Consider the following 27,387-nt stretch of genomic DNA (forward strand, 5'->3'; position numbering starts at 1 on the left):
CGGAAAACACGGGCAGAAATGGCAGTCCCTCCCCATGCCAGGCTGAGCAGTACCATGAGCCAGGGACTGCCATGGGTTTCCATGTTCTTTTCAAGTCATAGCTCACATGCGTGTGCAGGAAATAAGTGTTTTACCTGACTGAGAAATGACACAAAAATGAATATTTCAGCAGCTTAACCTCCCCAGGTTTGGTGTAGGCATTTAGGCAGTTTTCTATCTGTCTGAGGCTGGTAAAATTAATTGGGCAGAGGCAGGCAAATGCAGTTCATAATTGAGAGCAATAGGGGCAGTGCTGGGAGAAGCACGGGGCTATGGGGCTGTTTCAAGAGAGTCGCCTGTGTCCAATCATGAACCCTTGTGAGAAAAGTTGCTGACAAAACCTCATGATTTTTCTTCCTCCTCCAGGGAAACTACCCTTTCCTCTTCCCATTCAGACAATGGGCTGCCAAGTGGGGTGTTCAGCAGCCCAGGCTCCACTTTTGTCCTGGACGAGCGAGTACAGCTAACCGTGGGCCTGCAGACCCAGGAGAGACACTTGATCTTGTTCAGTGATGTGCTGGTCATCGCCAAGTCCAAGTAAGAGGAATTCACGCTCACTCCTTCTCCCCAGTATGTGCTGTTGAAGCTACGCCCTGAGCTATTTGTGGAGCAGGCATCAAAACAACTCTTCTTTACAAATATAGATCTAAAATGTGGCACGTCCTCCAGAAATTCTTCTTGGTGTTAATGTTTCACTCCATTTTCCTGAAAGAAAAGGTTGTCTAATTGGTTTTCCCCTTTCCCTTATGTGGCTTTTTGAAGAAATAGCATGAGGGCACGAGGCAGTAAGGACAGAAAACTGACTCCTGGTCTGGTTACTTCTGCCACACATAAATTAAGAACTTAGGTGATTTCAGTTATTAGCATAGACAGTAATTAGCCTAAATCACCATCTACCTGCACGTGGCTCTAGTGAATCACATTGCCCTAAGCCACAGCTATCCCACTGCAGCCACCAACTCCAAAATCCACTTGCAAAACTTTCGTGTAGTGCCTCCACATGCCCTGACGTTTAGTTTTGGGGGGCTTGTTGCTGTCACTGCATCTGCATGACTGGAAGGTGGCATGACCAGACTCTGGGGGTCTAGACGCTAGGAACTGGCTTAAGAAATCCATAATTTGAATTGCAGATCCTCCTCCAGCCTGAAGCTGAAAAAGCAGGTGCATCTGAGTGAAGTGTGGACCGGCACCTGTCTCAGCGAAGTGACAGAGAAAAAGATGGGTCCCGAAAATTCGTTTGTCATCGGCTGGCCTACCATCAACTATGTTGTCACCTTCAGGTATCCCATCAGACACCAGACCTCCCTCTGCAGCCTGGCAGCTGCCCAAGTCTCCCATGTGTCAAGCTAAACAATGACGGAGGCTGTAGGGCCCTGAACTCTACTACAACCCTTCTCCCCATTGAGTGGAGGACTTCCACTCACATTAGGCAGTGTGGTAAAAACTTAGATGTTGGCAGACAGTCATCTTAGAAAGACATATGCAGGCTGGTCCCTGAGAGCCTTTTAGAGGACCAATCCTTGCAAGTGTTGTTATAGCAAGAGCTAGCCCTGCTGCAGAGCATCCTAGGACATCACAACCAAATCTGCCATAGCAAACTAGCTTGTGCCATCATATAACTTACAAGCATGTTGTTTCAGCGCCTGCCAGCAGCCGTTTCTGCAGGAGATTAGCCCTAGTTTGAGAATTTTTCATTACAAAGGACAGGTTAGAAAAATGCCAGATGGCCCCTAGTGTGGCCTGGGCAGCTCCTGGGCAAACCTTTCTTCTGCAGTTGTCTGCCAGGGTGTCCCAAGCCTATTGCAACAGCCTATAAAGATGGAAAGGTTCTTCAAGATGGGTCTGCACAAGCAGCACAGTCCACAGCTTGCTTAGCCCTTGCTAACCCCAAAAATAGAAATGCAGGGGAGCATGGAGCAGGCTAGAGAGTAGTCTATTCATGTCCAAATGCCATCTCAAAGGCTGTCCCAATGTTGTGCTTGAGCTAAAAAGGCTCACGAAAAAGCAGGTGAGCTTTTTATTACCTGGAGCTCCGTCTAGCCTGGCTAAATTGAATCTAGAACTGCTATATCCACAGGGAGCTCAGGTCACTGCTGGCTCAGGCATCTCTGCTTCATACTCTCTTTTGCAAAACAGAGAGGTCAGCAGTCTTCAAGGGTCGCTCTGTCCTCAGGGGTTCTGCTGGCACAGCTAGGAAGGGCTGATCTGGCCTGATGCTTTTCCTTCTGTGGGACAGCTGCCTTGGTGGAAAAAGAAATGGGAACCATACCATGGTTTCATACATGCTGTCTCATCATTTCCAAGGGTCAGGATGGTGCATTCCTGGCCTTAGGACTCATGCTCTGACATGCAAGCTGCCGTTTGTGTCTTAGTCCAAACTCAACAGCAGTTCTATTTCCTTCACGTCACTGAGACCTGGGTGACCCATGTTGGCAGCAGAAGCTTCTAGGAACGGCGGACATTGGGAAGGAAATAATAGGAGAAAGAAAATAGCAATTAAAGGTCACTGCAAAAATAATGAGGGCCCACAAGATGAGTTAACTCCAACATCACGGAAAGATATTTGTCCCTTATCTGAACACTCGCCAGCCTGGGCAGGAAATGTAGTCCAGTTTGTTCCTGGGATTTTTTTGTTATTATTATTTTTGTTATTTGTTAAAATAGGACAGAAGCAGGAAAGGACTGTGCTTTTGTTCCAAGGCTTTGCAGGAAGGAACTTTGACTTACAGCTATATATAATTGAAACTGGGTAGAGTTTCCAAAGGCTGTTACCAACTCAGGACTTGTTTGATGATCTGCCTTCCTTTTTACCTTCAGCTCAGCTGACGTGAAGGAACGATGGCTGTCAGCATTACTGTGGTAAGTGACCGTCCTTTCATCCTCCTTCTGGGTGGTTCCTTTACAGTCCTCAGAGAAATTTGTCATGCTAGGCGTCAAATTGCACTCTGATTTTCAGCACATTAAGTGTATAGCTACTGTTTGAAAAATCCACCTTTGAAACCTGAATGTAGAAGCCCCTGGATGAAAGCAAAATTGGTGTTGACAGTGCAGAAAAGATGAAATCCACTAGAAGATAACATTGTTGGAGCACCTTTTTTCCTTTGGAGCTGGAGGTTGGCTTTGCTAATCACTATGGAAATGTCACAAGTGTTACTGGTTCTTCAGATGTTTTTTGATTTGAACTAAAGTTTGTATTTCATGGCATCTAGAAGCTACAGTTGTTTCTTTTTCATGTTATGTTTTTATATGTTGTTTGCACGAAGATGCAGGCAGAAGTGTTTGTATAGGTACAGAGAGGGGAAGAAGTCTCTTGATTTGTGGAGAACAGTAACGATCCTAAGGATGCTAGAAGGTGTTATGCTAGACACATCTCTCTGCATTAAAGTACTGCCATGTAGGGTTTAATAGTCTGGGGCCTCAAAGAAAGATAAAGAAGCCAGTAAGAGCATGTGACCACACTATAAACATTGCATGTTATTGTTACTGTCGTAATTAATCTGTATTTATTATAGTGCCAAGGAGCAGGTCCCTTGGACATCTTAGGTCCAAATCTTAGGGTCCTTCTCAAGTTTGGTTGGGAAATTATATTCCCTCCCCTTCTCTTTGACTTTCAGGCATATCAATGAGGTAAAACAGAATGAATATGTGAAGAATCTAACCCTTCAGATTTTTGTGCTGGATGCTGACAACTGTTCTTCTGTAAGTAAAGCTAAGAACGTGCTTATGCAGCACTACATGGAGGTCTGTGGGATAGGGGCGGGAAGGCAGGGCTGCGGCGCTGCTGCAGCTATCCCTGTTTAAAATTCAAGTCCCACCTGAAAAGGTTTTAGAGGGTGTGCATCTGGGCAGCTGCATCCTTCCCACTGGAAGCTGACTCAGAGAGTTTTGGTTTGGGAAATCGGGAGGTAGCCAGACCCTTACCAAAGAACTTAATTCTGAAGATTATTCTTGGCCTCTGGCTTCTTTCCTCTTTTTCTTCTGCTTCACTTCATAATTGGTGATGGTTTGTGGTTGAGTGCCCAGTCATCCCTATTTTCAGTGCAATAAGTTGAGGATATTGATGATGAGAGAGTCACTGGTGTGTTCTCCTGAATTAATTTACTGGAATGTGTTCCAGTCTCTTCATATTAATAGCATACATTTCTAGGCTTCATGCCAAGCTTGGTGGATCACATTTATATCCTGGGGACTCTTCCCGCAGAGAGCGACCCCAGACACTCCTGGTTTATTAGTGTTGTGCCGTGTTCACCCTTTGGAGTGACAGTGGCACTACTATCAGTCAAATACTGATGTGATCAAATACAGCATCTGAACACCACCCAGTTCCTGTGATTTCTGCTGGATGAAGTCTTTGGATGGTATAATAAACCTGTGATAGACGAAGTAGCAGAGAACAGTTTTCACAATGTATAGCCATCACCCTTAACAATGATTCCAGTATAGTTTAAATTAGTACAACTCTTCTAACGGTGAACATTTAATAAAGACAGTCAATAGACATACGAGTGACATTTTCCCCAGATTTTAAAGCTACAAGAAACTGTACAAAAGCTACTGCAACCAAACTTCATGCCTTCTTATTAGCTTCCTATATTTTCTCTGTTTTCCTTTCTAGACTACCGCAGTCAATGTGTCCAATGTGGAAACTGCAGACAGTGTGATGAAGAAGACCCTTCTACAACTTGGACTTCCTGTAAGTGGCAGTTGCATAGTCTGCCAGATCTTAGCTAAGGAAGCTAGCAATGTCTGGTTTACAGGACAGCGCAGATGTGGAGAAGTCTAGATTTGCTGTAGCTAACCAGTAAGGCATTAATACTCTCTGGACTACAAGATGAAGCAATCTACTTGTGTGGGTGCCAAGTATTAGAAACACAGACATGCTTACGTGCCTACATTAAATTCAAACCTTGTATAATAAAGTCCTTTGGATTTCAGAGGACTTCAATGCTTGCAATCCAGCATTAGGATTGAGCCAAGTTTGTGAAAGGATTATTAATATAGCCATGAAATACTGAACAAATCAGTGATGTTATCAGATGAGCCTTGCCCTTTGCAGTGGTCCAGCCTTTCCCATTACAGTGTGTAACAGGTAGCTTTGACAGTATTCCAGTTGTTTAATACCAAGGAAGGTTGTGGAACATATTGCTAAAATAGTCCAGGAAACCATCATGTGGGTTTACATCCTGCTGGCTCTCAGTCTTTTCTTCTCCTGAACCTTTCCCCTTCCACTTCATATCAGACAGACTGATCCAGAGCGCCATCCCTCCCAGCCATGTGGCTGTCCTGGAGATAGCTGTGCACGTCCGGCTCCTTGGCCTGTTCAGCCGTTATGTCTGTGTGTTGCTTTCTGAGTGGAGTGCAGCCTTGTGGACCCTCACCCTGGCCCCCTTCACCTAATATTTTTCTCTTCTCTGTTCCTTAACCACCAGGGCAGGACAAGTGAACACCACCTCTGGGTGATCTCAGGAAAAGATGACCCTGCTTACCCTCTCATTGGTAAGAGCTCTCCCACTTTCCCTCAACTCTAGCACCACAGGAAAAAGTGATAAATGATACTGGCGTGTGTGGCAGAGAAAGACCTCAAACATTGCACTCTTCACTTAAAAAAAGGAATTGTAGGGGAACTGTTGCTGATGTGAGATGTGACATCAAGCTGATGTGAAACGTCACTTGGCTTTTATGGTCTCAGGATCCACATTTAATCAACACATGGTGACATCTTTGAAGATCTTCACACTTACCTCCCTTTTCCAAGCAAATCTGTGCATTTCTGGATGGGAGCCCATGACATTTTCCAGCAGATGCTCCAAATAAACAGGAGATTTTTAGGCTGGCCTAAGAAGTTATTTCTATGCAGCGGATGTGATGCAAGGGTAGGACATGCCTCAAAGCCCATCCCATCCCTGTGGCTGCTGGTATGAGCTTGCAGGGCTACGTGCTTGGAGGCTGGTCATCCTCTCCTGCTCAGCTTTGCAGGCTTCCTCTCCTCACAGGCAGTGCCTGTGGTCTGGGGCAGACTCAGCCCTCGTGGCCTTACTGCTAGGTCAGAGCGAGGTAGCACTGACAGTCCTGACAGACAGCGTGTCTTGCACCAAGGAGCCCACCATTTAGATCTAGCCAGAGAGGAAGCAAGGAAATACACTGATTTACCCAGCATCTCAACCAAAGCTGTTAGATGCATTTAAACTGCTGCTTGCTTCTCTGACAGATGTATCAATGGTGCAGCCTTTGCTCAGACTGTTTTGCCCTATAGCATACTGCTTAGTTATGCCAAACGAGTAATCTCTGCATTAACTCTGCATTGTGTTGTCAGTGATAACCCCAAAAATACATCACCAGGCTCTCCAATGAAGTTTATGCATGTTGGTTTATTAAAGAGATCTTGCTCCAAAGACCATGTTGTTGTAGTAAGACTATTATTCTGCGGCTCATTAGACTGCACGTTTATTTGTGAGTGTTTATTGGTGTTTTCCAAGTCATCGTGGCACATGCTTACTTTTTGTATCTGTCCAATACATACTAGACTGTCATAGTAAGCTAACTCCTGCACAGAGCAATGCTTACAGTATCTTGTTAGTGCAGTGGGGCCCATAAGCCTATTAATAAGGGCTTAAACCCAGTTAATAGTGCTTTGTTGCATAATGCTCTGGAGAGCTGCTAATGAAGGGTGGCTGGCCAGGTTTAACTGGATGAACTTCTTCGTGAAGCAGTGATCATATATGCATAGAAGTGCCCTGGCTTCTTTAGTTCCCAGGTGGAGGTTTTGAGCAACGTTGCTTAGAGGCCCAGCTGCAGTGGGAGCCATTGGATGTGGGTGCTTCCTCCTGCCCAGATTTGGAGCTGTTTTCACATAGCTCTGCATCTTTGCTTGCTTTTTACACACCTCTCTGCTCAACAGGGCACGAGCATCCTTTCAGCATCGCACTGAACTGTCTCCGGGACTCTGCTGACCAGCAACAAGGAACCAATAATAACACCCTCCTGGCTGATGGGACAGAGACTTCCTTCCTTGATCAGCTCCCAAAGGAAAAACAGTGTCAGTTTGTCCTGAAACCCAGGCTCCAAGCTCCAATGCCACTGAGGAGAGGTAGGGGCTACAGGAGTGCATTATGACCAGGCAGAGACTTTGCTGCTTTCCATGGCAATACCAAACTCTTCCTAGCATCGTATGTATATTCCAGAGTCACTCTCGTACCTGAGTGTATGCAAAGAGGAAGAGATTGCAGAGGGGCTAAATTTGTCTGTGCAAATGTTCAGAATTAGCTTTCAGTCCTTGATTAGCTTTCAACTGTCAGCCATTCTTACACTGCACAGACAGCAAGGTTTCCCTGAAGAACAGTGATTGAATGAAAAGTTTTGCTGATGGTTGAGAGATGAACAAGTGGTTTCACTGCTGTATATTATCTGACTGTTCCCATTAAGAGGGTGGTTATTAAACATACAATGGTAGGAAGTCCTTGCTTTGCTGGGAACTCTGCCTCCGCTGTAGATCGCTCACTGGCCAGTAGTAAGGACAGACAGGTATGTAACGAAGATCTGTGTTTTCTTTCAGAGTCACTGCAGAAACACACCAAGAGGAAGAAGTCCTTGATTGACTGGGCCCTGCGCCGCAGCACCAGCACCCCCTCGGGCAGCCCTCCTTCGCAGTCTCCTACCACCCCACGGAAGCTCTTCGGCCTGTCTCTGTCCTCTGTCTGTCCTGACGGGATCCTTCCCAAGCCAATCATGGTAAGGAGCGGCCTGGACTGTTTGTCCTGACATAAACTTGATGTGTTTAGCCCAGAATTTAAAGTCACTTGTGGTATTTATGAGGATTGGATGGGGAAGAAGACCAGCATTTGCCTGTGATTCAGATCTAGCTCAGTAACAAGGGTGAAAGCATCCCTCTCCTGTGTAATCCATATCACTTGGTGCACAGATGTCCATCCTGTTTCACTGGGTGTCTCCAACCAGGTTATCACAAGCTAACAGGGGGCAATGTCTGTGGACTATGCCATGCTACATAGCCTAGACTTCATTCACTACAAGAGTCCACTGGACTCACACTTGCCACAGGATAAGCATACCCACATGAACTGTACCTGCAACTTAGCTGATAGGGTCTTGCCCCTGGTTAAATCATGACAAATCTCTTGTATGTCTGTCCTCTTCCCAGTACTGACTAGGTCTTACACTAATTATGTTATAATATGTGAGGTATAATATACAGAAACAACAGGGTAGAGTGTTAGGCTCTTAAGTACAACTGGGCTTTCTCTTAGGATATGCTGCTCCTGCTGTACCATGAAGGTCCCTCTACCAGGGGCATTTTCAGACGTTCTGCCAATGCCAAGACTTGCAAGGAGCTGAAAGAGAAGCTGAACTCTGGAGATGATGTCCAGGTGGATGGAGAGTCAGTCTTTGTGGCTGCAGCTGTCATCACGGTATGTTTGGCCAAGTAACTCAGCTGTGAGCTAATCATACCTTTCTTCTTTAAGGAAGCAACATGAGTCTTTATGGGTAGGGAAGATCTGGGGGGAACACAAAGGCATTTTCCAGCAAGGCACTTTCTGACCTGATAGCTTGGCCTGTCTGTGTGCATAAAGGTATCTGCCTGACCCAGTGGCGCTTGTTTTCACACGCAGATATGTGCAGTGGCCCTCAGGCCAGTGTTTCATTTTGCACCTCCGTGTACAAAACAGCCTCCAGCAGGCGATATAGTAATGTGTACCTCCAGGATAACCATGGTATCTATACAGTGCCAAAGAACATGCCAGAGTCTGGACTCAGCAATTCAGATGCTGCACTGACATAGGCATGAAGCCCTTTGGTGACCGCAGCACCGAAGTGACCTTTCTGGACACACAGAAGAGGCTGCAGGGAGATAGGGGAGGACTCGTGCCATTTAAGTGCAACTGCTCTGCATCCCGCCCAAACTGCTCTGCATCCCCCTGCTCAAAGGAGCTGGCCTGTACTATCTAGACCCTAAGCCTTCACCCTCTAATCAGCTAGCAAGCAAGAGGGAAAACAGCTGCTAAATCCAAGCAGAGGGGTTGTGGTGGGTGAAGGATGAAGCTTGCGATAAGACCCAAGTTTCAGTAAGAAAAAGCCTATCTTTTGCACTGGCAATTAAATCTGGTCAGAACAATTCAGGCACCTAAAGTATCAAAACACATCACTGTCTCTTGCTCTTGTTGGCCTAATCCAAGAAGCTGTTGACTGCGAGGATATTCAGGCACTTGCCAACGCAAGCCATATGTTGTTAAACAGTCCCCTGAGAATAAAACAGCAATCCTCATAGCTGAGAAATGTTTCAAACAAACAGAATTATGCACAGCCTTAGGTATGAGTCCTTTGCCTGCTGCAATAGAGATCAGTCCTGTTCTGGAGAAGGGGCAGGGCACCTTCTGTTCACCCAGCCAGCAGCTGCAACACAGTTCTGCAGCGCTGCAGCGGAGAGCCCTGAGGAGGACAACTTGGTGGAAGTGGGGAGGGGAGGAGAAATGTATTTGTGTCATGTCTTGTTTTATCTTGTGCTTAATATGAATAACCAATGACTATATGCATCATGAAACCAAAACAAGGAATTCAAAACTGACCAGACTGCTCTGCATATATATATTTAATTCAGGATTTTCTCCGAAATATACCTGACAGTGTTCTATCCTCAGACATGCACGGACTGTGGATGGAAGCTGTGGACACGGAAAATCGGGCACATAAGATTGAAGCTATCAAAAGGTTCGTAAAAGCCTTTGTAAAAGCTTCTTTTGGTGGGAGAAGGAGGGAGCATATGGCCCTAAGCATAGACTTCTGGGAGACTCCTGGCAATGCTCCAGGCCACAGTAGAGCTCTTGCTGATTCCCGGTGTCACTGGTCAGAACTTTTTTCTTTCAGTGGTTTTTTATGAACATTGTTAACATCTCTGACCCCAAAAAAGGTCATTAAAAATTATTTTCTGATGACCAGTTCAAATTACCAGAACCAGCAAACTGAAAAAGCACAATAATTCAGCCACCTGGAGTACATCAAATATTAGTGGAATTAGATCCTTAACAATGGTAACTTTTTTCTTATGTGCACAAAATGTTGATCATCATATTGGCAGCTAGAAGAAACAGCCTTGCCAAGATGGTGACTGGGACCTTGAAAACAGCTTTACTGCCTTGAAACTGCTGCGCTGAGCAAGAATAGTCTATCAGCATCCTGTGGGATATGCAGTATATCAAACCTCTTCTTGTCAATGGCTCAGCTCAGTTTTTGAACCTTACCATTTGACCTCCATTGTCTCTATAGCATGGGACACAGGCAATGGCACTGTCTCGTGTGCTGCTGGCCTGGAGCTGTGTGCATCTCCTTTGGGCGATCGTTGTTTTGTTAAGGGACTTCTACCCATGTTCTGGACCTAAGTCCCTTGGTCTCTCCAGCTCTGTGACCAGAGTGGATAGGCAATATGGATGTAAAGTTGTGGCTTTCACATAAGTTGGTGGAGGGGAGTGACACAGTCTTATTTTATTATCAAATGTGAATGTCTCAAACCGGTTGCAAAAGGGCAGGAGGGGGCAAAAGCTTTGGGAAGCAACTTCTGAAATTTGAAGCGCAGATTTTTGTGAACAGCACTGTTTTCCTTTGTTCCCACTCCCCGAATAGTCTAGTCAACCAGCTTCCAGAGGCCAACCTCATCTTACTCAGACACCTCTTTGGAGTCCTGCATCATATTGAGCAGAATTCTGGCGTGAATCAGATGAATGCCTTTAACCTGGCTCTTTGCATAGCACCCAATATGCTGTGGTTACCAAGTCCCACTGGGCCTGAAGAGGAGAGCAGGTCTACAAAGAAGGTAATCGTTCATGGGTTTGGCCTCATGCTTGTCTTCCCCTTTTACTGCTTTTTGTGGGCACTGAATTTGTAGACTAAAGGAAGGCATAGGATCAGTGACAGTGCTGGCTGAGTGGCTTCCGGGCTTCGTCCTTTCCCCTGTGCAGCTGTGCTTATGCTGGTAGGGGAATTTAGCCACTCAATTTATCCCGGGTGGAAAGGGAAGCTGTGGTTGCTTTACCAGATGAACTTCCTATATGGTCAAGCAAGCACAAGAAAGATGGAGCAGCTGAAGTTAGACGCTCCCACTTCAGCTGAGTCTAAAGCCATCTCGCAGAGACAAAGTAAGCGATGAACATGACGGCGCATCAGAGAGGAGGAATGCTTGCTTGTAGCTTATGAGGTGTCATCAATAGTAAGGAAAATTGTAGAATGTGCTGTGCCCGGCTCACTGTACCCGTTCATGTAGCTCATATTCTTGCCCCAGCTGTAGTTCATATAGACACATTGCCACGTTCTTAGCAGCTTCTTGAGCAAAAGGTTCGGTGTGAAGTTACATTTTTGTCAAAGCAAAAGGAACATTCTGGGACTGATTTGACTTGCTTTATATAGTTGGCTATATTTTCATGAAATTGACTCTATAAACTCATGTCTTTGCCAGGTGGCCTTGTTAGTGCAGTTCCTGATCGAAAACTCAGGAGAGATTTTTGGACGTGACATTGCTTCCTTGTTTCAAAGACCAGACAAAAAGAAGTCCAAAAACTCAGAGGAATCTCTGGGTAAGTTGGTGGTACTGTATCTTCCAGAAATGTTTAAAATCTTTTAATAGGGAAACTCCTCATGCAAAAGATTTTGCTTTCCCTTCATGGCTCTTCCAAGGAAAAACATTGAAAAACAGTTGGATTTAGTTTTCCCTTTGCCTGTCAGGCATAGGCAGGAAGTGAGGGCAAAGCAGAGGGCTGAGGTGCGTCGCTTCAAATGTGTCCATGAGGGTGGTTGTCTTTCTCTGCGGCTGCTGTTCAACCTATTCCAGCCATCACAAGAATTTAGTGTAGCCTTTAGCAATGCCAGGTCCCAGCAGTCTTTTCTTCCAGATTAGTTCTGTAAAGCTAAACCAAATGGTTGAATGGAAAGAGATCGACTTGTCTCTGTTAACTATCCTATGAATACAGGCCAGTGCTGAAAGCTCAGGTCATCAAGGCAGAATTTTTTATATTGTTGCCAGTCCTGCTCTGGTCCCTGTGAAAATAATGGATCGTCTTTGCTTTTCCATAGACTTGGTAATATTTCCCTGTTTTGGTTGTAAGGTACTAGATGGGGTTAGGAGACATAGGCAACAAATTTATTTGTGTTCTCTGCCCCAGGCATAGGCATGGCTCAGCATGATGATTCCTCTGACGAGCTGGAATTTTCTGCTTGTGACCCAGAAGGACCAAAGCACCACCTGGTACCTGAAACAGATGCCATTTTTGAACCATCCAGCAGCTTGTTACTCGATGAGGACCAGGAAGACTGGGACTTGTTCAGTGAGATCACAGCCTGCTACCAAAGCAAAGCCCGGAAGAACACCAGTGCAGACAGCTATGACCTCCTGGAAGAGGAGGGCTCCTTCTGCTCCATCGGCTCAATACGCTCACTCAGCCCGGCCAGGGACCGGTGCTCATCAGAGCCCAGCGTCTGCCTCAGCTCCCAGCTGCCTGCTCAGAGCCATGAGCCGGTGGCCCGCCAGTCCAGCTGCGATGCCACCATCATGCACAGCCATACAGACTACATCCACAGGCTCAAGCAGCTGCAGGTGGAGAGCCAGAAGTTGATTGATGAAGGCCTAAGCTCTGGGGTTAACAAGGCCAGGCAGAACTTGTGGCAGTCGCCTCAGACCAGCTCTAGGGTCAAGCAGCTCAGTCTTCAGAAATCCAGCCTGTCCAACAGGTCCAGCTTCTCTAGCCTGTCCTCTACCACCACGTCCCCATCTGCCTCCTCACTCAGCTCCTTAGACAGTGCTTTCTCCTACTGCTCAGAGTCATCAGCCATTAGTCCCACAGATGTCTCGTCCCTGCCATTCATGTTCGGCACATCTGCCAGGCTTCATGCTGTGTCCCCCAAGATTGCCAGGAGGTCCCCGAAAGAGTGGCACAAGTCCTTCACGTCTCCTGTGCCTTTACAACCGTGTGACCTGCAGAGTTTCCATGAGTATGAAACCAAGGCTGTAGAGAGCAGTCATTGCTTTGGAGAGAGGAAAAGTTTTCCACCTGTCAGCAGAGCTGCCGTGGGAAGCCCACTAACTGACATGGACTGGGAAGAAGAGGAGAGACAGCTGGGTGGTGCAGGGGTCCCTGGCCCAGGGCTCAGGAGCCAGGATTATACCAAAGAGTTTGAACAAAACCCTGAGCTCCCAGCTGCCAGCCCAGCCAGCGAGAACTCCCCACAGATCAGCCACCAGCGGCATAGGGAGAAGGCAGTGAAGAACATCATAGAAATCAAAAGCGTTGATGCCTGCCCTCCAAGCCAGGAAAGCCTGAAGCGCACCAAGATAACTTTTTATGTAGCCCCAAATAAAGCAGGCTCTTGGGGGTCTCCAGTGGAAGAGGAAGAGGAGAGATCCATGGCAAACACCAGCAGCAGTGACTCGCCCAGCAGCAGCAGTAGTGAGCAAAGCCTGTCCAAGAGCTTGCAGACTGTGAGTGTCCATATCCCCCAGACAGTTTTCTATGGGCAGAATACCCCCCTTGTCCTGCAATCCATCTCCAGGCGCTACCACCATGAACCAATGATCCCGTCCCCCCAGGCAGAGCACAAAGAGAGCCCCCAAAGTGCCTCCACTCCCGAGGAGCTGGAGAGCAAGCCAGTGGAAATGGCGCAGGCGCCAACCCAGAGCAAGGGCTTCAACACGTTCAGCCACACCATCCGTATCATCCTCCCCGCCTCCATTCGAAACACTGTCAGGGAATATTTCAAGCACGATGAAACCAAGACCTGTCCCACAGCTGAGGCAGAAGCGGTGGAGAATGAACTCCTTCGGAGCAGGGTGGAGTGGCTCAGGAGCCAGCCACTGGCAGAGGTGGCCGCAGAGGAGCGTGATACAGTGGCGTTTGCAAAAGAGACATTTGTTTAGGGAAGTGGATGTGGAAGAACTGAGTATTTTTTTGTGTATGTGCAGCAGAAAATATTCTGTAAGATATGATCAGGATGTGAAGAATCTAACAGGCTGCATGGGGCAATAAGTGTAAAGTTACACTAATGTGTATGTAATGTTGGGGTTTAACATCCATTTTGGCTGGGGCGGGGTGGGGGGGTGGTTTTTGTTTTTTCTTTACACCCTTTTTCTACAGAAGAGACTTCACTGGCTGGGTGTCTAGTGGGCTGAATGCCACCAGAGATTCCCTGGCCATGAATTAGCTGACTTGTACAGGGTCTGACTCCATTTTTTTTTTTAAAGTGGAAAAGGAGAAACTCTGCTTTATTTTCTCCAGTCCACTGCTGATGTGTGTGGATGACCGGAGAACTGGGACAGCTAATGCTCCATCAGAAGTAGTTAAAAATCTTTATGCTTGCACAAAATCCTCCACTATTCACTGTTCATCACCACCATTCATCCAAAGGAAGACCCTTCACCTCCATCCCAGAAATCACTGCTGCTTCTCTCTGCTCATCTTTTGTCCCCCACTGGTCTCGCTCACTGTCTGCGTTCATTACTGTTTGAGATTGGGTTCCAGAAACACCAAATGGAGCCCAGAGCCCAAAGCCCAGCTTTCACTCACAGATGGCATATGTAACATTTTTAACCCCAAGATTGCTTTTTTCCCCAATTAATTGTGCATTGATTCTCTCTTCTCATACCTCCCCCAAAGCTAGCATTTGACAGAGCCACAGTTACTATAAAGGATTTTAGCACTGTCACTTTGGCAGGGCTATGAACGTTTGTCTTCTTCGGTGTCCTCTGGGAGTAGCTGGTCCTTTTAGTCCTGGTAAAAGTTGACATTATACTTCTGTAAATGATGGTGACATTTCAGAAGGCCCTTTCCAGAGGCAGTGTGGATGGGGCAACCAACCAAATTCCTAGTCATGGTGAGAGGGACTTAAGCAGGATTTGGCTTTAGCACGAGGTCAAGGAGTTGCGGAAGTTGTCAAGAATGTTGTCGAGTGGATGCTGAAGCAAAGCCCCCTCTGGCCAGAAAGTTGTCAGACAGTCCATAAACTGAGAGTGTCCAGACTTCAACAGCACTGATGCTGTCTCAGAGAAGCAGTGAGTTCCCACTCAGCATAGCACATGGCCCAGTGTGCTCCAGCAGAATTAAGTTTGGGGAAGTGCCAGGCAGGGCTGTGCTAAGCAGGCTGCTTGTGTTGCACCACTAAAGAAATGCAGCCAGTGGACTTGGAGCATCCTTGTGATTCCACTCAAAGGAATGCTCAGAAATGCCATAGCCGCAATGGGACTGGCTTAGAGGGCTGGGATGCTGCCAGCTGAGCTCTAAAAAGCAGCTGAGAGCACCACATTAGTTTGACAGGCGTTAGGAAAACGATGGGAAAAGTCTCAAAGGTTAAAAGGTTCAGGATGTTTCATTTGAAAGTTATGTGAGAGTTTTCTAAGGTGGTTTCTCTCAGAGAGACACTCCTTTTACTCAGTTAACAGTGAATATGTGAAGGACAAGAGAAATACATGAATCCTGATGACTGAAAGGTAGTCCTTGTGGAGTAAGTGGCCCCTGCAAGTTGCTGAGTGCCTGCAAATAGCCATACCTGGAGTTGCTTGACACCTGCACAGAGGGGAAGCCACCTCTGTAAAATCATGTAGTGGGTATCAGATGCCTCTCCTCATCTGCCAGGTGCCTGTGACGGTCAGTGCCAGGAAACTGGCCAGCACTCCAAGTTCACACCATTGAATACCAGGGCAGAGGAGAGACAGGGAAGCCCAGAGCCCACTTTCCGAGGTGTATAGAGTTTGATTTGTTATATGCAGGGTGTTTAACTCTCAGATGTGGCACATTGTCCCAGATCACCCTGGTGGCCCTTGTATGATGAAAGGTGTATATAATCGTAATACAACCCCCCCACCACCCTCATTTCCCTCACACATGAACACTGACAAGGCATTCACAGTCTTTTTTCTAGAGCTACAGTTGTAACTATTTCAATAAAAGACACACAAGTTTGTCATTGTGGTGCAGTGATCGCCTTTTGTTCCCTTGCTCTTACTTCCCTCTCTTCTGTGCCTCGGTGCTGGTGTTTGCAAAACACCGAACTGTGCTGTGAAACACAGATGCTTCCCACCCCAGATCTGCTGACGAGGAGCCCTCTTCCAGCAAATCAGCTCAGGCATTACTCTTAGTTGTGTCTTTTCAGGAAGGTGAAACAGCACTAAGTATTATGAGAAAAGTCAGTCTGTACTTAGAAGAGAGATTGTCCTGTATTCTAAACATGCTAATGGATTGTAAACCCGCTCAGCGTCTGGGCTGGTCTCAGTTCAAACAAGGGCGACCTGGACCAAATGCAGAGTAAGAGCTCACAATTTGCGTCACCTAAAAAAATTACAAGCAAGTTAGAGAGAGATTAGTTTATAGAAACACTGGGAGAGGCGGGGCAAAACACACATTTTCCTCTTCTCATCTTAGGCTGCCTAATATGGGCGCATTTCCCTGGATAGTTGCTCTAACCCAGCTCTCTATTAATAATTTTCCTTCATTTAAAACAAAACAAAATCCTCCAAAATTTAGCAGAAAAGACAGCACAAACCACTGGTCCCTTTGGGAGCGTGCGGCTGCACAGCAGAGGCAGGGTGCCACACGAGACAGAGGGAGACTTGGCCTCCACACGGGCACAGAGACCTTGCCTACCTGCTGCCTCCAGGCCTGGCGTGGAAAGCTGCAGCACTCCTTTTCCATGAGCCCAGGCAATAATGCAATTCTGAGAGTGCAGCTTGCTGGAGACCAAGATTCTCCCCATGTTTTGGCACCCAATCCTATATCCACTAAGTTAGCAGAAGTGTTCCCCTTTCTTCCAGGCCATCAAAATACATGTAGCAAATCAGTCAGATTCCCTAGGGATAGCAGATCGGGAAACCTGTGAGCTGTGCCACCATCCAGCACGTTCCAAGTGTAGTTGAAGAACAGGTAAGTGCCTTCATATAATGCCCCACCTCTCAATCCCCCAAACCCTGGCCACAGCCCCCACAGGACTGTGCCATAAAGACAAAAAGGACCCAGAGCTCCTAGCTTCTGCTGAACAATAATGCCAAACTACTGCTTTTAATCCCAGGAAACTCAAGGCCACAAGTATAAATTGCCCAAAATACAAATTCTGACTTCGTTCTTATGAGAGCACCCTGCCTTCCTGTCAGTCCCTGCAGGAGGCACCCAGCAGTGGCTCACCGTGCCGCCGGGGCTGTGATTCCCCCCACGCTCCCACAGCAGCCTGGGGATGTGCTGTCAGTGCTCCCAGCGGTGCGGGTGTCGCAGGGGGAAAGCTGCGCGGCAGCTGACAGATCAAGATAAGGATAAAGAGGAATGCTCTTCGCCTTCCTGCAAAGAAGGGAGGTGTGACTGTTTTAGCTTTGTCTTCCTTGTAAATACGTTTCGTTCATCTTCTGTCATGGGGTGGAGTCTCTGGACCAGCACTCCTGGAATGTCCAAGGAAGACAATTACAAAACCTTCAAATAAGGGCCCCTTTCCTTAATAGGAGAGTACCCCATCCTCACAGTCATTGCCTCTGACACTGATTTACACCTGCTGAGAGTGTGATCAGTGACGCCTTAGGGTGTTCATTTTCCTGTCACATATTACATCCAACTGCTACCAAAATCTCTTTCTCAAAACTCCCAAGTGGCATGTTCCCCTCCCTGAGACGCAGAGATGTATTTGGAAGTCACCAAGCAGTCTTGAAAGAGTTCCACAGCACCCAGCCTGCTCATAACAAGAGATAACAAATGCACAGACAATTGACTTTCTGCCCCAGAAAGGCCACATTTTCCCTCAATGTACAGCCCTCGGACACAAATAGGTTTCCCTTCTCTCTCTCTGCCCTTTTTCAGATCAAAAGGAGAGATTTAGTCCAAGTTAGCCTGACACATACTGAAAGCCCTACTCGGTGCCCCACTGGACACGGACACTCGGGAAGACGTGTAGTGTGGTTGCCATCTGGGAAGCAAGGAGCCTTCATGACCTGCTCCCAGTATAGATCAAGGCCAGACAAGTCCAGCTCATTTGCCTTGAAGAGATAATGACTCATGCGCTTCAGCCTCGTCTCATTTCTGCTTGGCATGTATGATTTGTTCCCTTACCCTGCAGGCTGACAGAAACCGTGATGGAAGTGCCCGGGGCAGCTGTAGTTTATTTCAACAGTCTCAATTCCATTTCTGACATCCCGACAGAGTTAGGAAAGCCAGTCTCCCAAGACATATTCTCCCCCATCCTTTGCAGGTAGCTCCTTTGTCCAGAGTCCTCTCTGCTATCCCACGGCACCGCTGAGGGACAGATAGCCTTGCCGAAGAGTAGTGTGGGCTGTTTAGCTACCTGCATATCAAAGCAAACAGCTTGCCCTAGAAACTTTTTCTTTGAAGGTCACCCACGCTCTGAAGAGGAAGGTGACGGTCAGTCAACCCTTTCAAGCCAGCAGCTCTTCCCTCCCTCGCCATCCCACCAGCATGTGGCATCGCACCTCTGTGTAGAGAACTGACATCCTTCAGCAGCAACCTGTGGTCCAGCTTCAAACTCACAAGCAGGAGGGGGCTGAAGAGTGGGACCACAAAATTCCGGATCATCTCTGCTTTGCAAGGGGTAGTGGCAGCACCAGGAGTGGGGAGAGACATGAAGTGGTACTGAAGGTCCTTTACCGCTTTCATTTAATCCATTTTTATTCTCTTTGCTTTATTATAGTAAACCTGGGGCAAGCTGGAGAAGAGGTTTGGGAGAAACAGGCACACCCTGGAGGAGTTTTCTGAGGTATAACAAAGCAAAGGGCTGCCCTGTAGAAGGTTTGGCCTTGTGCTGGCTTGTGTGAAATGCCAATCAAGAGCCTCTAAAGCCCCATTACACCACCACATCCATGGTCCCAAAACAGGGCTGGGACCTTGCAAAAAATCCACCCTCCTGCATTCACCTCCTACAGGAAGTGGCTCTGGCCCACACTAGAAAATTCCCCCCGTAGATAGCCTTCTCTCAGCTGCCCTGGATAAAATTTTGTACTGCTTTTTGCATGATGGACCAGAGAGGAAGCCAAAGCCTATAGTGGGGATTTACAGAGTGTCACTCTCCACCTGTGCCCGAGAGCCCCACGCGAACACTGGACCACCCTGAGAGGGGCAGGGCTCGTGTCAGCATTACCACTGCCTTAAAGGCAGGCATGGAGGTAGCACTGCGACCATCAAACATGGACAGCAGCTCTGAGCTTTCCGAGATAGAGCCACTCACCAGTCAGAGTGCAGGAGGTGAGGAAGGAGGGATGGAGACACAGTGAAGCCGCGTCCTCCTCCTCTCTGCTTGCTGTGCGTGCAAGGAGCTGTGGATGCGCCGCGAGCTCCTCCTCGCGTCCCAGCGAAGCCCTCGGCAGTCGCCGTCCCTCGCCCGGGCACACCGGGGCCAGCGGGCACCGGCAGAGACGCTGCACAGTGCTGGTACGTGATGCTAGCGACCAAAAATCTGGGTGAGCTGGGAGACCACGTTCTTGTTTTGCTGAACTTTTCCTGGTGGATCCTGGCTTGCAAACCCAACACAAACATAGGTCAAACCCAGCGGGTAATGGGGGAAAACTAACTCCTGAAGGAGGCAGAGTTACAAGGTGGTCCCAAACAAAATCACTTAATACACTTGCAGAGATCCTGACCTTTAAATGATCCTTTCCACTCACTTTGCAGCAGGATGCTTAAACTTGGAGTTTCCAGCTCTTATCTCAAATCTAAAGAAGGACTTGTATGTCTGAAAGTGTTTACCCTCCTCTCCCCCCAGCTACAAGCATCTGGTCTAATGAAAGCTATTACCTCTCTCTCTATACAAAATTTGTTATTCACCCATCTAATCAGGTACTATTGTCACAGGCTGAAACACCTCAACTTGTGGAATTTTACTTAATTTAATTTATTGCCAATTAGCATCAACTTTTATCTTCTAATTCAGGTATTGCAGGGGGGAGGGGGAGAGATGACAAACAATTAAACAAACAGGGAGACACTTTTCCTCACCCTTCCGCAAGCTCAGCTTCAGTCAAACCCAACTCTCCCCCAACCCAATCCATTGCCTCAACAGCCCTTGTCTTCACCAGTCCCTCCCAACCCCTTCAGTGAGGGAAGAGGTGGCACAGGCGGTCAGGGTCTGTGCGTAACAGTTTCTTTCTGCCAGGCCTGGCTGGCTTCTTACTCATTTACTTCCAGTGCTCCCGGTTTCTTAATTGCTGCCTCTGCTCAAGCGTTGATCCTCCAGGGGCCACAAGCCCTCTAGGGTGACCCTGCCCCGGCACAGATCACCCACGAGCTGCAGTCCCTCAGGGTTGTCTCTGCTCCAGCGTGGGTCATCTGCAAGCTACAGCCCCTTCAGAGGCGTGTGCCTCCTCTGGGGCAGAGCACCTCCTTCCACGGCCGGGCCACTGACACTGTCGCTTCCACCTGCCTCCTCCCATGTCAACCCTCATCTCCTTTTCTGTCTCCTGCTCCTAGTGGCTATCACTCCTTCTTAAATGTATTTGAGCGCACGTGCCACACGCTCCTCTGACTGATTAAACTTTTGGTGTGCAAACGGGTTTTTACACTGGTTTCAGAGCCAGCTGGAAGGGGCTGTGACAGGCACAGAGCAGGTCCCGGCCCCCCCCACAGGGCAGTCATCATCCCCACCCCCGATCAAAACTCTGCAATTTATGCCAAATAAAACTGTGAACGCTCTAATGTAAGCATTTTTAAAATGTATACATCTTTTATGGGGTTGATACCTTGCCTAAGAACAGTAACTTGTTGGTTTAAATTCATTGCTAAACAGAGCCTGGGTTTTAACTAAATCCATAGGAAAGGTTTCTGTGCAGAGTTCCGTTTGGAAAACTCGGTTATAGATCATGGGTTCTCTATGACATTTAGACGGCAAGTTTGACATATTCAAACACAAGGGGAAAATCCAGGCAAGTAAACTAGAGCAACAGGGTATTATACCTAAATTTCCATCAAAATCATTCTATTCCAACCAGGCTCATGTTACCAGAAAAGTGCACCTCATAGGTCTAAAAGCGTGATTATTAGAATTTTATTTGACATATGTGGTAGTACAGCAATGGGAAAATTTAATATTTGGAGAAAGTGGCAGATGATGGCACATAACAATTCAGTGACCTGCAACATCTCAAATTCATAGAAAGTGAAATGTCAGCATTCAAATGGCTATCAGTATGTTCTTCCTAACCAAACTCAGTTAGCCTGTATCATCAAGCCAACCAGCATACCATCTTGTGTTTGGAACAGCTATCTCTTCTTAACCTTCCCAAATTGGGAAAAGTCTGCTCTACAGTTAAAAAGCCAAGCCTTGCAAAATTCCCAGCAGTTACTTAGAATAGAAGAATTCCTTAAATTTCAAAGGAGAGGGTGAGTCACATACAGCACAGATGTTTACTGTCACCCACCCAGGGAAATGTAAAGCCATACACTTTAGTCCAGTTGCATGCAGCACAGCACTTAACTTAAAACATGTACCAAACAGCCTAGCATTAAGCTTTGTTTAAATAAGAGACTTACCGAAAAGGCATTTATACTGAAACAGACCTCTAGGGTCTACTGCAAGCCAGCCACAAAAAGCAATAGAGTTAACCAAAAGCAAAGTACCCTGCCACACCTAAAATGAGGACACGAATTGTGCAGGAGTCATTTCCAGTTACTGTTTGCTTTGCTTTCCAACCTCCAGCTGCCTCCTGATGTCCGATACATCCATGGGGACCCGCACCGTCAGACCATCCATCGACTTCTTAATGCACACCTGGCAGCCAAGGCGAGATCTGAGAAGAAAACATTAAGTGAGCCTCATCTGTTCCCACAGGAAAGGAAGAAATTCCCTGCCCACATTGGGATGTCTGGTCCAGGCTGGGTTTTCACTAAAGTTCCTGTTAGAGGTCTCCCGTGCCCCAAGAGAAAGCAGCTCTAGAGGCACAACCGTAACACAGAATAAGTCCTGTCCCTTGGAAACAGGTGCCAGGTGCTGAGACTCTGCCTCAGAGGCTTGAGAATCTACCGCGATCAGCAGGGAGGCTTACGTCTCAGTGAGTCCATACGCCAAGTCCAGCATGTCCAGCTCTTCATCTGAGATGGCACCCAGTTTTTGGAAGGTGTCCTTCTCAAAGATGAGGTGACAGGTGGAGCAGGCTAATGTCCCTTCACATGCACCTGGTGGAGAAACGAGGGAATGACAGCAAATCAGAAAAAACAAGGGGTGAGAGAGATCATCTTCAGGAACTGTGTGAGAAAAGGTCTTTTAACAGACCTGGAGCATATCAAAAGAGATGCCAGAAGACACAACAGATGGATGCAGATTTCAGTCTGCCTCTTCTCTGGGAGGATCACAATCAGTTTTCGAATTTGTACGTCAACTCTAACCAGCCAAACACATAGACACAGGCTGCTGGAATCCCAGCAGTGACGGCGTGGAAGTCACACTGCCATCTCAGTGTGGTAAGCCAGCCCAGCAAGAAGGTGTTGGGGAAGAGAAGCTTGCTTCATGGCCTCACTGGCACACAGTGGCATGTCTACAGCTGCACTACTCTCAGGTCCCCACTGGTCACAGCACAGACACATAAATCCTAAGAGCACATACCCTTGTGCAACACCTACCAAATCCATCAATGGCCAAGTTTTGATTGACTACCACTTCCAGCAAACTCTCCCCTTCTTTGGCCGTGGCCGTAAGTCGCTCTCCATCCCGATTTATAAAATGCACCGTCACCTGGTCTGCAGTGCTGTAAGACAAGTTTGCAAAAATCAGAGGGGCCCACCCTTTCCTGCACGCCCACTGTTGAGGTCTCTGCTGAGCACTAGAGACACGGCACTTGGAGGGAAATGTGCACACAAACACTTTCTAGAAGGATTACCACACGTGTCAGAAAAGATTCAGATTATCAGCTCTCAGTGGTGGACAAATCTGAGTTGATTCAAAATATTTCCCACTTTATCAAACATCCCTCAGAATAAATGTTTAGCTGCACGTGAACAAGTGCAGATGCTCTGCACCCGCTGCCTCTGCTTGGGCCGGCTGGTGGAGGGAGCATTCGCAGGCAGGCAAAGTGTTTGCAAGTCCCGGGATGTTAATCTTGGATGGAGTGACGTAATAACAAGACCAGTGCTCAGGATCAGATACTAATCATGCAATAAGGGCTGTTGTCATTCACATTTTGTTTCCCCTTCCCTTCCCAAGGGGATTACTTGGTGACTGTTCCTTTTCTGCTGTTTGTTCTTTCACGAAGTGCCCACTCCTTCCCTGAACTCAATCAGAGGGAGCCTTGTGATGAGACATGCTCAGCCCCAGCTTACAGAGCAACCATGCTGAGTAACCTCCTCCGAGCTGATGTGATCCTTGCTCAGGAGAAACTGCTAGTTATTTTGACAGCCTGCAAGGTTTAATCTGGTAGAGAGTTAAGAACGAGGCCATCAGCATCTCTTAGTGCTGACTTGCAGAAACCACATCTACAAATAAGAGGGAAACAGCATCCGCTCATCTCCTTCAGACCAGCGTCTCCCCCTTAGTGTGGAGAAGGCTGCCACCCTGAACAGCGGTGTCAGGGATTTCCCACCAAGGCAGTATATTCTGAGACCTTCTATTATATTTGCCAGGGGAAGCACATGAGCAAACAGTGGGTTTTCTTAGTGTACATACCCAAATGGTCACTTAGAAGCAGGAGGTCCCAGTTACCCAAAGGTCCCACCTCCTGTGCTGAAACAGGGCAGCACCCTGGGGTCAGTGGGTATTTTGCCCAGTGCCTCTTAATGTGGCACTGCCCAAGTGCCCATCATCTCAAAGCCCAGGACATTCTCCAGTGGCAGAAGCTGGTCCACCCTCTTCCCTTCCGTCAAGCCGACAACACGCACCCCTCTCCCAGATCTCTGGAAAGATCCACCTCTGTCTCCCACAGCTCCGATAAACTCCCAAGCGCTAGCAGTGTCAGCGCTGCCCCGCGGCCTTGCTGCTGCCATTTCTGGCAGAGGAAGAAAGAACCACAGCCTTGAAGATAGAGTGAATTTCGCAGCGAGAACTGGCCAAGCTCACGATCCCCTGATTTTTACACAAGGCTGAGTGAAGCAGCATCCAGCTCTGAGAATTTCTAGTATTATCTCCCAATTTCTTGCAATGTATTTGCAATATACATTGAATACAAACTGTCACAGCCCCAGAGTCACACGTTACAGCAAACCCACCAGCCAAGGAGGTGCTGTTAGCACCTACACTCCTCTGTGCCAGGCATTCTCTTGGAAAGTCACAGAGATTGGGAGGAAGAATTGGTTAAATGGGACTCGTCCCTGGGATAGCAACACCAGCAGCTGACTTACCCTGTCTGCTCATCCCTCTCTGCCCTGTGGCAGATGACAAAGAAGCATGTGGAGATCTCTGCTGATTTCCTTTTAACGTTAAGCACAGAAATATATAAGGATCAAGCTTAAACATTTTCCTTTGCTCTTTCTTAACTCACAAGAGGCAGAGGTGGAGTACGGGGGATGTATAGGATGTACAGCGGAATAGGAGACAGGAAAGAATTCCTGTAAAAATGTAATGGAAGAGGGGGAAGAAATGTTCTCTTTCAGATTTGCAGGTCTTATTCATTCCGCTTCACATAAGTCACAATCATCATCTAGATCTAATCCCATTTACCTGCTGACGAATAATTGCAGTACATTTCTAAGTGATTCAGAATGCTGTTTCTTAAAATGTTGTCACATGGACTTCATCAGCAAGACTTCAGGTACAGCAAACTCTGAACAGTCATCTCTTTGGAAAGCCAATCCCCATATTCCATCAAAATTTGGAAGTGGAGAAAAGAGATGAAGCAATAGTTTTTGCTTTCTCTGCTCTTTTGTTTTCAGCTGCATCTTGCTTCAGCTAGCAGAAGCAGAGCACAGGGGCCGCTGTACCTTCACGTGAGGAGGCCAGCTTCCTGCTTTTCAGAAAGCTTCAGCAGAAAACAATGCCTGGGCCATTAGTCTACAACAGGGTCCCCCGGTTATGAAAGCAGCTGTGAAGTTAGCACCGAGACCATGCTGCAGAGGGAAGAGTTTCTCACGTGCAGAATGGAAAGACCACGTTGCAGTCAAGCACAGCCAAGCAGGACCACCCTATTTCCCAAAGCAAACAGCCAAAAAACATCTTTAAGACGTTTCTGTCTCCTTCATAGAAACACCCACAGACATTTCTTTGTGAATAAGCAATTTAAAAGCTAGTTCTCAAATATCAAAAGAAAACAAAGCAAACCAACCCCCTCTGTATTTTGATGGATTAGACCCATTTATTCAATTTTTATGGCAAAGAGGCAGGTTTCCTGGCAATGTTGGTTTTACAGTTATGGGTGAAAAAATTTATTACACAATAGAAATGGTAAAGTCATAGGACTTCACTTAATGCTGCAACTCAATGCATTCTTCAACAGGATAATGCAAGCTGGCTGCCTGCAAGCAGAGTGTGCTGGATCCAACAATCCCCAAAGCTGCACGCATATTTATTGACAGAAAACTTCATTTGTGTTGTCTTTGAGGCACCTAGAGCTTCAGCCGACATCAGTCCCAGGAGGATCCCCGCACCAGGCTCCCACGAATGCAGTTCCTCCTGGACACAGCCCTGCTTTGACTGTTGCTGCCAGTTAAATGAGCCATGAGACAGCTGAGTTGCAGCCAGGCACAACACACAGGGTATCCAGTTAGATATGAGGAAGTCCAGACGCTATTGCCACAGATCCCCTGCATGACTTTGGAGGAGCCTGGGTGCAGCAGTTCACCCTTCTCGAGAGCAGGGACGATGCTGAGCACTCCTAGACCACGACATGGAAAGCACCTGTAAGCAGCTTCTCTCTTCACTGGCTGTAGGGGAACTATTGCCAGACCCCCTGCATGACTTTGGAGGAGCCTAGGTGCAGCAGTTCACCTTCTCGAGAGCAGGGACGATGCCGAGCACTCCTAGACCACGACATGGAAAGCACCTGTAAGCAGCTTCTCTCTTCACTGGCTGTAGGGGAAATTTAAGCTGTTTGTCTGTGTTCTTAGTATAGGTGCCTCTGTTGGGGGCATAAACCCAGCCTGATTACTCCCTGTTTTCACTGTTCAGTTCAGTCATCTCCCACAGACGCATTCGTGTACTGGCCTAGCTGTCTTCATATCCCCTGCATCAGTCCCAGGCTTGAGTCTCTCCCCGAGGCCACCTGCTTTGGGTACCCCAGGGTTCAGAAAAGCCCAGGGAGAAAGTCTGTAGCTTTTATTTTCTATTTACTTCTGAATTTGTTTACCAGTGTTTTTGAAAGTATGAAAAAATTCACATTTTGTTAAGAAAATAATTTTGAACCGGGATTTTAAAAACAACTCAAAATTGATTAGACTAAATTTTGCTTCATTTAGGCTGAACTACTTTACAGTGGCATTATTGTCACAGGACGCAGGGTCAGAGCTTTGGAAAGATCTTATCAGGATGTGACAAATTCAAATTCAATGCATGCCAACTGATTTATTCCCTATTTAAAAAAATCTCAAACTTTCTGTGACACAGGGAACAAGTGAAGAGGGTTTCAAGAAGGTTTTTCTTCTCCCTGTTAGTGTTTTTCCCTAAGAGATACTTTCCAACACCATACAAAATAGCAAGATGCCCACAAGTACTGCCAGAGAGAATTTCATAAGCAACAAACCAATTAGAAAGAAAACCCATTGATAACCAGTCTTCGTTTATTCCATTAAGCAGGGTTATCAGTATAACTTTTCTCTAAGGTCAGATAGCAAAATAGTTTATTGTAGTTTCTGTGATGTTGGTTGGGTCTTTTTCTCAATGTCTAGCAGATTACAGCATGATCCAGACCATACTGGTCTAGGAGATCTACAAATTCCCTTTATTTTGCTGAGAGAAATTCAGTCTCCTTCTGAATTATCCCTAAGGAACAGAGGTAAGACCGGCAGGGAGTGTGCTGTAGAAATACAGACGAGTTCTCTCGCCAGGCAGCCTCTCTGCTCAGCCCCATCCTTTCGGCACATGGGGACGGCCTGCTCCTGCGTCTTTAAGGTTTCCTTCTGAAGAATGTCCAGTCTTCTCGGACTCCTTTGCCCCTCAGGACTGCCTCCCACGGGACTCTGTCAACCAGGCCCCTAAACAGGCCAAAGTCGGCCCTTTCCGATGACCAGCTGGGAGTCCTCCGCCCTGGCAGGGACCAAACGCATTTAGAGGCATTTCTAAACACAGGCTTCTGACCCATTTCCACCGCAGAGTTCAACTCACAGACTCAACCACCATGGCAAACTGCGCATGTAGCCCCAAGCAAGCAGTCTCGGCAAAGCCCAGCACCAGTCACTGGCCTGGGGAGCCTGGCAGGACACCAGTGCTGTGGGCTCGTAGGGCCCCATGCGCCCACAGCCGCCA

The 27,387-nt window shown here is 47.3% G+C and overlaps 2 protein-coding genes across 2 annotated transcripts in view; one reads left to right on the top strand and one right to left on the bottom strand.

Moving 5' to 3' along the window:
• Positions 1 to 405: 405 nt before the first annotated feature.
• Positions 406 to 13,948, top strand: LOC104075490 (rho GTPase-activating protein 20-like; the record flags this gene model as incomplete). Its single annotated transcript, XM_009576020.1, has 13 exons — positions 406 to 576; positions 1,170 to 1,319; positions 2,857 to 2,898; positions 3,654 to 3,738; positions 4,655 to 4,732; positions 5,469 to 5,535; positions 6,938 to 7,126; positions 7,592 to 7,767; positions 8,301 to 8,462; positions 9,650 to 9,759; positions 10,669 to 10,858; positions 11,498 to 11,615; positions 12,201 to 13,948. Coding segments are annotated over 13 exons (3,286 nt in total), but the record flags the coding sequence as incomplete, so codon positions are not given.
• Positions 13,949 to 21,672: 7,724 nt separating this feature from the next.
• Positions 21,673 to 27,387, bottom strand: part of LOC104075488 (adrenodoxin, mitochondrial-like) — a 6,740-nt gene continuing 1,025 nt past the window's right edge. Inside the window, exons 2-4 of the mRNA XM_009576018.1 lie at positions 22,623 to 22,747; positions 22,049 to 22,178; positions 21,673 to 21,793 (exon numbers count right to left, since the gene is read on the bottom strand). Coding sequence (XP_009574313.1) covers positions 21,673 to 21,793; positions 22,049 to 22,178; positions 22,623 to 22,747 — 376 coding nt within the window. The remainder of the gene's footprint in view (positions 21,794 to 22,048; positions 22,179 to 22,622; positions 22,748 to 27,387) is intronic.

Source organism: Fulmarus glacialis, unplaced genomic scaffold, assembly GCF_000690835.1.
Source record: "Fulmarus glacialis isolate BGI_N327 unplaced genomic scaffold, ASM69083v1 scaffold5554, whole genome shotgun sequence".
Classification (NCBI taxonomy): Eukaryota; Metazoa; Chordata; class Aves; order Procellariiformes; family Procellariidae; genus Fulmarus; species Fulmarus glacialis.